At 38.4% G+C, this 16,077-nt stretch overlaps 1 protein-coding gene across 18 annotated transcripts in view; it reads right to left on the minus strand.

Annotated features, from left to right (window-relative positions):
- Nucleotides 1-8: 8 nt before the first annotated feature.
- mmy (UDP-N-acetylglucosamine pyrophosphorylase mmy) overlaps nt 9-16,077 on the minus strand; it is a 266,724-nt gene continuing 250,655 nt past the window's right edge. For all 18 annotated transcript variants that reach the window (XM_070100495.1, XM_070100496.1, XM_070100498.1 and 15 more), the window contains one exon: nt 9-3,145. In XM_070100495.1, coding sequence (XP_069956596.1) covers nt 2,992-3,145 — 154 coding nt within the window. In that variant the 3' untranslated portion in view covers nt 9-2,991. The remainder of the gene's footprint in view (nt 3,146-16,077) is intronic.

Genomic DNA, 16,077 nt, shown 5'->3' on the forward strand with positions numbered 1-16,077 from the left:
AAAAGAATTACAAATCACCTGTTTATACAACAGGTTCAAGTTTGCATTATGGTAAGTACGGTATGAGGCATAAAGGTGGAATGATGCAATGATGTTATGAGTGGTAACAAATTGTCAAAATATTGTAAAAAGAAAAATCTTTTTACTTTCATTACCTTTGAAACCAATCATAAAAAAATGATATACAGTACATTTAATCTTTGCTATTGTAAAATGCAACTGGGACACAGATATTTAAAGAAATTTTATTGCTAAAATCAATAGCATAAGTACTAAAAAATGTTGTGGCATACTGGAATACGATACTCTAATCCACAAAAACACACTTGGTAGGAATGATACCATAGCACCTATCATAACATACAATCCTATATATACTATGAAGACAAGTGTAAAATACAAGGCTCATATTTTCATGTACAATAGGTTAATTTTCAAATGATTTACACAAATGCATATATGAACTATGCTTGCATTATGACTTTTATGAGCATTATAAATGCCTTGATACTGTACATAAAGCAATCATCAAAATGCAAGCATTTTAACCAACACTAGTAAAAAAATAAGATACATAAATATGTAAAAATATAAAAAAATATTATTACATTCAAAAAGAAGTTTAAAACCTCTCCAAAGCTTTCACTCTACTAAAATATGACAAAGATACAGTAAAATAAAAATAATACAGTAATAGAACTTTTAACTTATTGTAATAGTGATCAAGTTGCTTTGGGTGTACACAACAGCACTAGAGAATATTTTTACCTGGCAACACTCGTGTTGCAGGATCACACTTATATTTGAAATTTTATAATCTTCCTTGTAGATTTAATTCACTAAATAATTTATTAAATTTTGTTTTTTTGGTGTTATGACTGAGTCTGAAATATATGGGTAATACTGTAATAAAACCTAAGTAATATTAAAATTTTTAATTACCTAAATGTATATAATTCTAGGTTATGATTTATTGCACAAAATTCTAAAATACTTCTCTTAATATTAGCCATAATTTATACATTTAAATTATTTACATATCATTTGCAGCAATGGTATCTAGACCTATCTGAGACCTGTATATCTTTGTCATACAGTGCACTTAATAAAATTAAGCTGATTTTCAAAAAAAACTTTTGCTGAAAATTTTTTCTTGAATTCTCATTCCTGCAGTATTTGATAAACACAACTTAATTTTATAATGCTTCTTTAGAAAATGGAATGTATGTATTTCTGTACACTTATCAAATGAAACATGCGTAGTATTCACAAATGGAAGAATTAACAAATCATAAAACACATCCTAAAACTGCCATGGTTGAACTGAGTGCCAACATCAATGACATCAAAATGAGCAATGGAAAATATCAGAGGAAAGCTAAAAATTGTAAAAAAAAAAAGAAAAATTTATACAAGAAATAAGAGCTAACGTTAATACGCAAGCAAACAGACACACAATCTCACACACTAAAAATAATTGCATTTTTTGCAATGTCTGTGATTTACTTCAAACCTATCTATCCTAAATTCCATAATATACAACCTCTTAACAAATCTTTGAAAATATGAATTTTAAATTAGTAAGCATTTGCATCTAAAAAGAAAGAAATGAAGATGATCTCTGATGTTAATCACACTTTAAGTACATTTGCAATGAATTAAATTCATTAAGACATAAGAATGAATAATTATTTTTAACAATCATTCATTCTTGAGATTTTCTACTGTATATTCAATTCTCCAATAGACTGATGACAACCTTCAAACTGCAGCTTTGCTGTCTTAAGAATATTATGCACAGCTCCAAGAGCAAGTGAGGGACTTGATGGAAGTACTCAAGGTATCATTAAGTTAATAATTTTGTTCCAGCATTATGTTTCAATTCAAAAATTATTTCATTAAGGATTTTTTCAGGCAAAGAGTAAATGAATGGGTCTAGCTTGTCATACAGAACTTAGTCACGTCTTCCTTTGATTACATATGCTGTACAGTATACAAAACATAAATAATAAAACTATTAATCACGTTCCATATCTGTATATCATATCTACGTTAGACACACTATTTTTGCCACCAATAAATAAATATTTCATTTGAAACTACTATTTCTGTAGAGCTACTACAGTACCTAAATTTTTTTACCCCCAAAAAAATGCAATAAAGAAATTTGCAAATCCTTAGAGTAATCCTCCTATTTCTCAAAAGCAGTTATCAAAACAGGAATAAATGTTGTCACAAGCTGTATGATAATTTTTAAATTAAAATAACCTTATAAATCATGATTATTATTCAGCATGCAAATTTAACCTATTTGCCCAAATATGAATATGTAAAGGTATTTGAATTTAAAAATAAGCATGTCTGAAGTACAACCTAAGTCAACTGCACACTACTGGTTATTGGAATGGTGCAAATTCATTTAAAATCTAACAAAAGTTGTGACATGACTCATATAATCTAACATAATTAAATTACACATTAACTCTGCAAATATAGTTGACACAGTTCTTTGCTCTTGGTATTTGTTTTGCTGGTTTCCTCTCACCTGATTACTGTACAGTTTCAACATGGACTAATACTGTGAAGGTGAACTTTGTTTGGCTGCCACAACAGACTAACCCTGTACAATCCAATATCTGGCAATCTAACATTAAAAACTTGCATCCTCACAATATCAATTTATTCCCAAGGTAATGATACCAATTCTTATTTTTTCTCCGTTATGTATATTAAACAAAATGATCCCTTTGTGCCACAAGCTATACAGGTGAGCCAAAATTATCTTCCTAATTATACTTTGCTCTGAGTGATCATGCACATCATTCCATCTCTGTACATCATTTTGAATGTGCTGGTATGACTTTTTTTGAAACTTACAGATGTTATGAACAATAAAAGCATTATATTTCAGATGACCACGAATTGATGGTATATAACATACCATATATGATTTATTAATTCACAGACTGCATACACTGGAAGCAGTCAAGACTACACTTGGATCTTCGCAGCAGGCTCATTCAAAAGTAATGGGCAAGTGAATTTCTTGTTTGCTACCAGCTTGTCCAATCCCTCACCAGCATATGACACAAGGGAAGAGATTTCTACCACAACTGGACACTCATCCCACCGCATCTCCTTTTGACTGTGGAAATAAAAATACAAATATATAGTATACCACAAATAGTGAACTGTATTGTAATTACAAAAAAAAAAATACTGTACAATACTGTATGGGTGTCCTATCACATAGATATTTGGGAAAAAAAAAAAATGACATCTTTCATACCAATTTCAACTTTCACTGGGTTTAAATTGTCATTGAAATAGCTTTATTTATTTAGATAATACAGATATTGTATTGCTAAAAACATGAGTGTACAGAAAAATAAATGTAGGAGAATTATGTTTGAAGTACTCCAGAGTACAAACATTAGAAAATAAGATACAATAGACAAGAAAAAGGTCCTAATACAAACGTTGATTAACGGGATATCAATTTATTATGGACAAATGAAATAAAGTTATTAGAAAGAATATTAGGAGGCAAAAGTCTCAAAGTTTTAAACCATTCCAAAAAATAAACATCATACACAAGGTAGTCTATGATTAATTGACATGATATACAGAATTTCAATAATAGTGAGGTGAAAAATACATAGGCAATGTGATATTATTATTATTACTATCATTATTATTATTATTATTATTATTATTATTTATTTATTTATTTTATTACTAATTTATTATTTTTTATTTTATTATTTATTTTACTATTATTTATTTTATGATTATAACTCATTAATTATTTACCAATATGAGCTGTAATAATTAAAAACAAAACATAAAATTTATACATTAGTTAAGTGATATTGATATTCTGTTACTCGAATGTATATATAATTTAAAAAGCTTGACAGCAATTTGCCAAGCACTACATTTATATCAGGGTCAGGTGTAGTGGTGTAAATAACAAAGAAAAGGCACAATACCATGACTGGAACAATACACAAATAACCCACACATAGAAGAGAGGAGCTTACGACGACGTTTCGGTCCGACTTGGACCGAAACAATGCTCTGTTCTGTCACGTCAGAGATCACAGCCATCCTATTGATTGGTCTTCTGCTAAAACTGTCTTCCCTACTTCCAACTTAAACAGTCGCCATCTAGTTGAATCCTCTCTAATACACAACTTTCCTTGTATGAATCTTAGTCCTGGCTTTGTCTCTGTATTATTATTATTATAATCAAAAAGAAGCGCTAAGCCACAAGGGCTAAACAGCGCTGCAGGGTAGGGAAGGAAGCGAGGGTATTGGATGGCAGAAGGGAGGAGGGATGATCAGTAGGTTACAGAAAACAGCGGGGCAGGGGATAGTACGGGGGTAGAGGGTAGCAAGAGATTGAAGTAGAAAGGGCTGAAGGTATCAGAATTTGTGAAGTCAGTTGTTGTCAAAAAGTCAATGAGAGAGTCTGGATGAAAGGTGGGTCCATCAGCGAGAAGGGAAGGTGAAGAGAGAGCAGCAGAGCGAAGACGACGACGGAGGTAAATTCTGCATGCTCAATGATAAAGTGGGCAGTCCAACAGAATGTGGCTGACTGATAATGCAACTTGGCAATTCTCACAGAGAGGAGCAGGGCGCCTCTCCATGAGATATCCATGAGTAAGACGAGTATGGCCAATGCGAAGACGGGAGAGAGTAGTCTCCCAACCTCGACACTGGTGATAAGACGGCCAGTAACCTATACTCGGTTTAATAGATTGAAGTTTGTTGCCGAGCATAGTAGACCAACGTTGTTGCCAATGGGTGTGAAGTTGGGAAGATATTGCAGCAAAATAGTCCGTAAATGGAATACCTCTACATGAAACTGGTAGGTCATGTACTGCTGACAGCGCAGCAGTGTCTGCCTGTTCATTGCCCTGTACGTCAACATGACCAGGGACCCAACAAAAAACAATACCTTTATGCTTGGTAAAGATGCGGCGTAGCCAAAGTTGGATACGAAGGACTAAGGGGTGAGGTGTATCAAATTTCTGTATAGTCTGTAAAGCACTAAGGGAGTCTGAGACAACCACAGGCATAGATGCAATACGGATAAGTGCTGTAAGGATGGCATACAATTCAGCAGTAAAAATACTAGCCAAAGATAGTAAATGCCCTTGTACGACGCTGTCCGGAAACACTGCTGCGAATCCTACGCCGTCAGAAGACTTAGAGCCATCTGTGTACACAGCAATGGCATGAGAATGAGAGTGAAAGTGGTCAAGAAAAAGAGAGCGGGAAGCGACCGTAGACAGTTGGGCTTTCGAGCAAGGGAGAGAGAAAGAACAGACTCGAACAGCTGGAACTTCCCAGGGGGGTAGGGAAAAGTGAGATGCTACATGTACATAGAAAGGTGGTAATTGAAGAGAAGACAAGAGCGAATGAAGGTGAAGAGAGAAGGGACGGAGTAAACAGGGGCGGCGAACAAATAAAGAATGTCTACTAATGTCAGTGACCATTCTATAAATGGAAGGATTGCGGAGATCATGAGAGCGTACATAGTAGCGAAGGCAATGGGCATCACGGCGATCGGATAAGGATGGAACGTTCGCTTCTGCATAGAGGCTCTCGACAGGGAAAGAGCGAAAAGCACCAAGGCATAAACGTAATCCTTGGTGATGAATGGGGTTAAGGCTAGAGAGAGTAGCAGGAGATGCCGCTGAATAGATCTGGTCACCATAATCAAGTTTCGATAAAATAAGGGTGGAATGTAGGCGAAGGAGGGTTCGACAATCAGCTCCCCATGAAAGATGAGCAAGGGTTTTAACAAGGTTCAGCCGGCTGTGACAAGTTGCCTTCAGAGAGGTAATGTGAGGTTTCCAGGATAACCTACGATCAAAGAGGAAGCCCAGAAACTTGACTGTATCACGTTCAGGGATACGGGAGCCATAGAGGTACAAAGGATGATCGGAGATGACAGAGCATCTAGTGAAAGTAATTTGGTGGGTTTTAGTGCTGGAAAATTTAAACCCACGTGTGGTGGCCCAATTGGAAACACGGTCGACTGCATGCTGGAGAGAAACTGTAATAAGGTGACAGTCAGCGCCTGCACAAGCAATAGCGAAGTCATCAACATAGAGTGATGACCAAATATTTGATGGAAGACTAGAGGCCAAATCATTAATAGCAAGGAGAAAAAGTGTTGTGCTCAGAACACATCCCTGGGGGACACCTTCAGCTTGGATAAAGTCCGGGGAGAGCACATTATTAACCCGAACACGGAAATGCCTGTCAGTTAAAAAGTTCTTAAGGAAGGATGGTAGATTGCCTCGAAGGCCTAAGGAGTGGGCTTGGGCTAAAATATTATACCTCCAAGTTGTGTCATATGCCTTCTCAAGGTCAAAAAATATGGCAATAATTGAGTGGTTATTCGCAAAGGCATTACGAACATACGTATCCAAGCATAGTAAGGGGTCTATGGTAGAACGTCCCTTACGAAAGCCATATTGACGAGTGGAGAGATTGTTGTGTGTCTCTAAATACCACACTAAACATCTATTTACTAAGCGTTCCATCACTTTGCAAACTGCACTGGTAAGAGCAATGGGGCGATAGTGGGAGGTTTCATGTCCCGTAGTGCCTGGTTTGCGGAAAGGGAGAACAATGGCGGATTTCCACAGCTGTGGAAGAACTCCTTGTGAACAAATAAGATTGTAAAGGCGTAATAGGACTGCAAGGGCTGACTGATGTAAATGTTGTAGCATACGAATATGAATGTCGTCGGGCCCAGCTGCCGATGATCGGCAAGCTGAGAGTGTTGCCTCCAGTTCTTGAAGTGTAAAAGGCGCATTATACTGTTCTCTGAGAGAAGAAAAGTCCAAGGGTGCTAACTCTCTGGCAGACTTTGAGGAAAGAAATGAGGGGCATAGATGGAGTCCCTGAGAAATACAGACCAGATGATTGCCAATTTCATTGGCAACATCTAGTGGGTTTGCTATATCAACACCGGCAACCCGCAGAACAGGAGCCGGGTCAGGAGAATATTTACCACTCAGTTTTCGTACTTTTTTCCAGACTGCACTCATAGAGGAAGCAGAGGTGATGGTGAAGACATAATCTCGCCAGCAAGTGCGTTTAGCGTCACGGATGACACGGCGAGCGATCGCACGCTTCTGCTTAAAATCAAGAAGTCTCTCTGTGGTTCTATTGTACTGGTACCTGCCCCATGCAGCGCGTTTCAAACGTATTGCACGAGCACAAGCAGGAGACCACCAAGGCACGCATTTCTGAGAATGCCTGCCCGAAGTTTGGGATATAGAATGAGAAGCTGCGGTTAAAACGGAGGACGAGAAGAGGTGTAAAAGCTCATCGATGGAGGACGAAGAAGGAACCTCTCTAAAAACAGTTAGGAGTGAGTAAATGTTCCAATTTGCCTGATTAAATTGCCAGCGTGGGATGCGAAGAGGTGGTGAATATGAAGGGGAAGTAAGAATGATTAGGAAATGATCGCTGTCATGTAAGTCCGGAAGAACAGACCAAGTGAAGTCTAATGCGGCAGAGGAAGAGCAGACTGAGAGATCGATGCGAGAGAGAGTGTGAGTCCGAGGATCAAAATGGGTGTGAGTACCTGTATTTAAAACATGGAGGGGGTGGGTGGCAAGAAAAGCCTCTAACTGAACGCCATGGGAATCACAGTGAGACCCCCCCCCCCCCAGAGGAAATGGTGGGCATTAAAATCACCAAGTAACAGAATCGGTGGTGGTAATGACGAAACAAGAAAGGCAATATCCGGAATAGATAATGCCCGAGAAGGAGAGAGATATAAAGAACAGAGCATATACCACCTATGCAAGTGGATACGGGCTGCTGTGTAATGCAGCAAAGTACGAACAAATAGCTGATGGTACAGAATATCAGTGCGTAGAAGAAGGGCACTTTCATTAAAGGTCCCATCAGGAAAAGGATCTGAAGAATACAATAAATTATAGCCTGAGATGGGAGAGATAACAGCAGAGTGTAATTTTGGTTCCTATAAGCAAACACCAACAGGGGAAAACTGGAAGAGTAACATCTGAAGCTCACCCCGATTACCCCTGAGGCCGCGTATATTCCACTGTAAATAGGCCATGATTGGCAATGATAAAGATACCTGAAATCCGCAGGTAAGGGTTCCTACGGACTAGAAGGGTTAGAAAAGTCCACATGCGGAGGCAGTGGAAAACGTTCAAGCAGCGAAGGAACAGTGCGCTGTGAAGAAAGGAGTTGCGCAGATGGAGTAGAGGAGAGAGAAGGAGCGGAGGGTGGATCAGTGTCCATTGATGGTTTGGTCTCTGCAATATATTCAGAGATTGCTTCAAGTGTTTCAGAATTCAGAGACATCGTATGGGAGACAATATTGGAAATGGTAGGGGGAGGATGAGTAAAGATTGGAACTGTAATGGACTGTGCCAAGGTAGGGGGGGGGTAAAAGGGTGGAGGGAACTGGAGAAGCGTGGAAGGGGACAGAAGAGGCAGAAACCTGGGAGGTGGCAGAAGAGGAAGAAACTTGGGAGGGAACAGGGGAGAAAGGTACAGTACGAGGAGGAGGGTGAACCTCTACACTTGTAACAGAGCCAGTGAGGGGGAGAACCAGGTACAGAGACAGGGAAGGGAAAATGAGGAGGTGGAAGATGGGTAGGAGGTGTTAACGGACCTTTTTTTGACTTTTGAGAAGTAGAGGGACGATTGGGAGGAGGTGTCATACGAGATCTCATCACTACTGAGGCTTGTGAGAGAGAACACGAAGAAGCGAGATCAGACTGAGACGTTGAAGTAGGGACATCTGAGCCGAGGACAGCAAAAGAATTAGCTACAGGAGCGACTATGGGAGAGGTAACCACAGAGGTGGGTGCAGAAGATGGGATGCCAGAAGTGGGGGGACGTTTCGAAACACGGGAATAAGAAACACGAGGTAGTCTCTCTTGGAGGCGGAGATGAGAAACTGCCATGGCATAAGGGAGACCTTCTGCCTCTTTGAGGTGACGGATTTCCCGCTCGTTTAAGTAGACTTGACAACGGCGAGAGTACGAAGGGTGAGCCTCATGACAATTAAGACAAGAGGGAGGTCGATTGCAAGACGTATTAGAATGGTCATCGGCACCACAGACTGGGCATTCGGCGATAGATCTGCAATATTTTGCTGGATGGCCAAATCGCCAGCAATTTCTACACTGTTGCGGTGTAGGGATCACCTATCGAACTTGTAACCGATGTCCTGCTACATAAACTGAGGATGGGAGTTCACAGCTGTCAAAAGTTAAACGAGCCACATTGCTAGGGTATCGTCTCCGCCCGCAGGCAGGAAGAACGTAAGTGTCTACCTTGAGGATTGGGAGATCTTGGAGTTCCAGCTGTTCAAGAATGTCAGTGCCACATGTCTGGAAATTTTGTTGAACTATGGTATGGGGCAGAATGACGGTACCACTACAAGAATTGAGGGAATGATGCTTTTCAATAGTTACAGGAACAGTATCGATATGGGAAAGATGAGAAAGCTCTCGAGCCTGGGTAGCATTCTGTACGGTGATGATGCGCGTACCGCTCTTAAGAGCATGAAAAGAAATATCTTTACCAACATGGCGTAGGAGTGCCTTGCCAATACTGTGGTCAGAAAGATAGGCAGTAGAGGAAGTCGGTTGTAAAGTGAAGAATTTAGTCCATTGTGAAGTCTGAAACTGAGCGTGGAAAGGTAGTGAAGGACGTGTCGATCTTTTCTGAGAAGAACGAGAAGGTTGGCGTTTAGGCGTGGGACCAGAGTTGGTCCGACGTGGAACGGGCCGGCGATTCGAAAATTGCCGCACCGTAGAGGGAGAGGCCGGTAGCATAGTCAAAGGAGAGCGAAGGTCCGATAAATCGAAGGAGTCAGTCGAGGCCTCAGTACCTGAAGCGGGTGAGGAAACAGCACCGGCAAGAGGTACAGAGGCATGAGGAGTGTCCGAAGAGTGGTCCAAAGATGAGGCGGGATCAGAACGGGGTGCGGTATCAAGAAGGGGCCCGGGGGTAGCAGGTTCATGGACTAGGGCTGCCATGGTTAGGTTACTTCTTTCTTTTTGTTTTTAAGAAAAAAAAAAGAAAGAAGAAAAGAAAATAAAAATAAAAAAAAGAATAAAAAAAGGGGGGACAGGGGAGGGATAGTTCCTAGGAGGAATGAAAGGGCCAGAAATCTCCCTCTGCGCCCAAGAGGACCTCAGCACCGCAAGTAGCGCAGATGCAGCATGGAACCCGTGCCATACCCTACCCATCATGCCAGTAAACCGGCAATCCGGGATAGCAACCTCACATCTGCCGAGCTACCTCGGTGGATAAAAGAGAGGGCGGCCAGAAATCCGCCACAAAGCATACCTCCTTCGGCCACCACCCCCGGAATCCGAAAGGTGGCTTCCAGAGATACACCCGTCGCCCGAGAGACACCCAAAGCCACCCTCCGGGATACCGGAGAGGGATCTGGACATCCCCAGGCAATCCAGATTCCACGGCAAACTACGCCACCGCCAAGAACCTCAACGGAATGGGATGGACCCCGGTACCCTTTCCCCTACCTAGGAACTAGTGTGCCTGTGGGAAAAAAAAAAAAAAAAAACAACGGCCAAAAAGGAAGGGCAAATGGGAGGGGTGGGGAGGAGGAGGAGGAAAGGAAAAAGGGGAGGATGGGGAGGATGAGATAGGGAACGGGGGATTGGGGGGTAATTAGGTTCGGTCTGAGGAAGTAGACCGACAGGTCTAATTCCTCAGACCAAGAGCCTCTTCACCACGCCAAGGAGCCCCCCTTGAAGAGGTTTGTCTCTGTAGATGCCTTCCTCTCCCACTACATTGTAAAATGCTCCAAACTTCAGAACACCTGTGACTTAACCTGATTCCTCCTATTTTCTTCTTCTCCCTCTTCCCCTTTCCTCTTTCCCTTTTTCTCCTCTGGGTTGTCTTTCTTCTGTCTTGTGTTTCTGTTCCTTCATTATTTATTTCATCACTTCCCCTTCTTCCCCACCTCTGTGTACTTGCTCTCCCTCTGTGGGCACCTAGCTCCCTTGCAATGCTCCCCTTTCTTTGTATTTGACTGGCTCGTCCTCCTTATTCCCCACCACTACTACTACTACCACCACCACCACTGCTACTACTACTACTACTACTACCACTACCACTACTACTACTACTACTACTACCACCACCACTACCTCTTCCTGCCTATATATACCCGTCCTGCTCTACTTCTCGCTAGTGTGACTTTGTAAATGGTCCAAGTCGGACCGAAACGTCGTCATAAGCTCCTCTCTTCTAGTGGTGTAATTCTGACAGATCTTGCTATAAAGACAGAATATGGAAAACAAGCTTTTACTGGGACTGCTTTTCTCAGTGAAGATTTCATTCTGGAGGGAAGGCTTAATCTAGGATTTCAGTGCATAGAGGCTTAAAAATTATAAGATGCTGAAAGATAAAAGAAATTATCTTTCAAAAATGTGATTTTCAGTGTGACTGTAAAATTCCTTAAACTATCATGCCTTTGCAATGAAAATTTACCATTAACTGAAGAATAAAATTAAAAGTACATATGTACTTGCCTCTAAGGGGCTTTACTTTCCCCACCCCATATGGCTGTGCCAATGCTTCAAATTGTCTTGCATCTAATGTCTTTATAGTACTCCTATAACAAGACTGTCAATGTCCCTATCATATTATTAATATCATAATCACTATCTAGTATTATTATTATTATAATCAAAAAGAAGCACTAAACCACAAGGGCTTCACTATCTAGTAGCAAGACTGCTTTTAACAGGTATAAAATTAAATTCAGTGCTGTTTAAAAAAAAAATAGAGTAAAATATGAAATCCTAAATTCAAGTATTATTATTATATTATATTTATTATTATTCAGTTCACAAAGTGTCAGAGGCTCAATTCCTCATCCATTAATCACGAGACAACAACCTGTCTTCTTGAATTTGAAGTCTATTTCTCACATTTTGTTCAGTACATTTCTTTATTTGCATTATTTAGGTTAGGTTAGACTAGATTGTCATCTATTAATAAAAATTAACCAATTATAGCATACCAATAAATGAAATATTACATAGAAGTGATAATGCATTGAAGTGTAAACAAAACAAGACCCACCAAACGGACTCCATAATACAATCACTCATTCAACTATCTTAGCAACAGCAACCTTGATTAGGAGGGTGGCTGGACACAGACACACTGCCTGGCAGATCATTCACAACAACAGATGGTCCTGGCAGGTGGATGGACAGTGAGATGGAAGGCAAGGGAACTGGCTAGAGCTAGGAATGAAGAAGACTGTTGTTGCTGTCACTGAACCTTGCAGCCCTTTTTACTAATAAGAAAACAGGTACAGTACTGCATACAAATGTCATCTGATGGTAGTACACTCTTATTAGCAGCTATTGTAGCAATGAGATTAGCCTGTTTTTTTCTGTTTTAGATATTAGAAGGAGGTGCAGGGTTGCTAAAAGTATCAGCCAGAGGGCTGAGGAGGATTATTGAAGTGGTTTGGACATTTAAAGAGGATGGAGCAAAATAGGATGACTTGGAGGGTGCATAAATCTATAGTGAAGGAAGGAGGAGAAGGGCTCATCCTAGAAAAGGTTGGAGGGAGAGGGGGAGATAAAGGAGGTTTTGTATGCAAGGGGCTTGGACATCCAACAGGTGTGTGTGAGAGAATGTCAGACAGGAGAAGAGGCTAGTGGTTTTTATGACTTGACATGCTGTTGGAGTGTGAGCAAGGTAACATTTATGAAGGGATTTAAGGAAACTGGTTAGCCAGACATGAGTCCTGGAGGTTGGAAGTAGTACAGTGCTTGAACTCGGAAAAAAAGGGTGGGGATACTGAAGTTTGGAGGGGCATTTGAGCTGTAATGTCAGCATGCTTCTGGCAAGACAGTGATAGAGTAAGTCATGATGAGAGTGTTTCTTCTATTTTTTGGGTCACCCTACCTCGGTAGGAGACAGTCGATGTGTTAAAAAAAAAAAAAAAGCCGAGACAATACATGATATGACTCTTGGATTTAGCAAGGAGAACAGTCACATACACACACACATTAAAAAAGAAGGCATACCTTATTAGTGGTTCAGTAGAGAAAAAGTATAACATGCAAGATAAGACTGCAGTCTAAAGTACCATACTTTAACCCCCCAAATTTTTTTATGGTAAACAGAAAACAACATACATGTACTATACAAATGTTAAGTGCTATTTCTTGTATTTACCATAATTTGTTTATCACAGTCTGTTCAATTCCCTCAAAGAGTGACTTAAGTAAATAAGTAAGACTTATTTAAATACTGGATGGCAACTATTCACTGAATTAGATGATAACTCTGTAATCCAGAAACCCTCAGTGATGAGCATTTTCAATTAAGATTTCTGCATATTTTTTAAGTGCAATTTTTCGTAAAAATAATCAGAACAAACATTTGTACGGTACATTGTATGTCATTATTCTAAGGCCAATTCATATTGAAAAAAAAAATTGACCCATTTTAGCATATTATTCATAAACAAACTGCCCTAAACAAAAAACAAAATATAACTGTTTATGAAGAATACCCATATGAAAAGTTACAAACATGAAAATTTGTATATCTTATTTTAAAACAACTCTAGAATCCATATTTCAAACTTTGAAGTGACTCTAAAACAGTTACAGAGTTAGCTTTCAAAAAAAAAAAAAAAAAAAATATATATATATATATATATATATATATATATATATATATATATATATATATATATATATATATATATATATATATATATATATATATATATATATATATGTATATATATATTTATGTTAAGTGCTAATAAAAGTAATGCCAATAAAAAAAAGAACACTGAAAATCTAAGAAAATTGTCTTCAGGAAAAGTTTTCCTTGCCTGCAACTGATAGTGAGATTCTTAAGCATATTATCTGGCATGAGGCAACTTTCCTCTTTTTAAAATAATTTAGATGCTCCAACATGAAGAAATGAATCAGGTTCTACAAACCACCACCAGAGGTCTATACTGTACATTTTCCTTAAGAAGCTTCCTTCAGAATATTCATGCCTAAGTGTTATAAGCTTAAGGCAATGAATAGGCATACTCTCGAGATATTGTATAAAAACCCATATGAATAAAGGCCAATACTATATCTATACAAGGAATGTCAAATAATAAGCCTGAAATAAAAATATTATAAAAGTTTAGAATATGTATATGTGAAATATATGCCAAGCATAAATTATTTTTTGTAGCCCTCAGTATACAGACAAGCTAGATATGTCACAGTACAACACCGATTTTCTGGCAACTGACAATCTTTTAGTTTGGACAAAATTATGAGGGTGGCCACTAATGGAGTTGTGTGTAACACAAGCTCATTTATATTGTTAATAGTGCAGTTGCTTATAGTGATCTCTTCATTCTGTGATATTCCTAGCATATTCTGCTAACATTTAACCCTAATTATGAATAAGGTTAAAAGATATATCATCAATAGCAATGGCTATTGACAAGCTGAGTTGTCAGGTGAATTCATCAAGGAGCTAGAACAATGTTCCTTTGTGATGGAATGAGCTAATGAATTTTTATTTGATGCATGAAAAATTACACAGGGAAAGATCAAAGCAATTGAAACAACTTCACTTTGATGAAATGCTTAAAAAGATAGCCTAGTAGAATGTGTATCAACAGTGGGCTTAAATCTGAAAATCCTGTTTCTTCAATTTAAAGTATTCCCATGTATCCTACTTTGCAACATCACAGATCCATAATGAAACAATCAACCATGAAATAGACACTAATCATGACAATCCCCAACTTCCAAACCTTTGTGATTAACTCTATTGTTCCAGTTTAATTCTAAAATTAACTTTGAAAGCAACAGTACTGCAACATTCTTTGTAAGTACAGTAATTAATAAGCCTGTTTCATTTAGACTAATGTTTAATATAAGTTTTTAGCAGTCCATGGTGCTTTTGAGACATGGGAATTGTATAATCAGTGGGTTAAAGGTGTATTGTTGTATTATTATTATTATAAGACTTCTGTTGGTCCAGGAAGGCTTCGGAAGCAAGGGTGCCAGAAAATCGGTGTCCTTCCTGTACTAAGAGCACCGCACCAATAGCCATTATACAGTATATAAAGTAGTTAAACATGCATTAAGAAACCATACAGAAAAATGTCAGTAGTTCACCACTAATCTAGAAACTGAGGATGAAACTAAATGATATTTCAGTTCATTATGGATGGACTGAAAATGTCATCTTGCCTAATTTCATCCCTAATTTGTGGGCTACTGAAGATGTAAAATATTCCAGCCACAGTATTGTGGCCTTTATCCCTTTAAATTGGTAGTACAGAAGATCATCAATTAACTGGTGCCTTCAGAAGAGGGTGTGCTGGATTTTCAAAAACACTGGATAACTGCATAATTTGTTTATGGTCCATACTGCTTCCACATTCTATTTCTGTATTATTTTCTTAAGTGCTGTACAAAAACAAAGCCATCAGATAATGTTGGACATTCAATAACTGGCTGCCAGATAATCAATGGTCTACTATGTTAACAATAGCCATAAAGATATAACAAATAGTCACAGTACTAGCAAAGAGGCATCAATTAATCTCCCGTATTTATTACTGTACGCATAAGATTAATACAACAATGAATAATCTTGATTATCAGACATAGCAATAATGTAATAAAAAGCACAAACCACCATATAGATAAATATGTCCATAATAAAAGTGATAATATACCATGAATGACTTAATAAACAAGAGAAGCCCAATAACATTCTAACATCAAGAAATCATAGAAGGCATAAAGTATAGGTACTGAATTAAATAACAAATAAAATACTAAAAGATATACCAATACATAAAAATAATGCATAAGTATATTTTACAAGTCATATAGCAACTTATTTAGTTTTAAAAAACTAAATAAAGAATTTAGTGTTTAAGAGTATCACATGTTTTTATACTAAAGCAATTTTTCAACATACAATAAAAAACTACTCCAAATAATACTACAATAACTAATCTGAAGTTAT

Source organism: Cherax quadricarinatus, chromosome 73 (genome assembly GCF_038502225.1).
Source record: "Cherax quadricarinatus isolate ZL_2023a chromosome 73, ASM3850222v1, whole genome shotgun sequence".
Classification (NCBI taxonomy): domain Eukaryota; kingdom Metazoa; phylum Arthropoda; class Malacostraca; order Decapoda; family Parastacidae; genus Cherax; species Cherax quadricarinatus.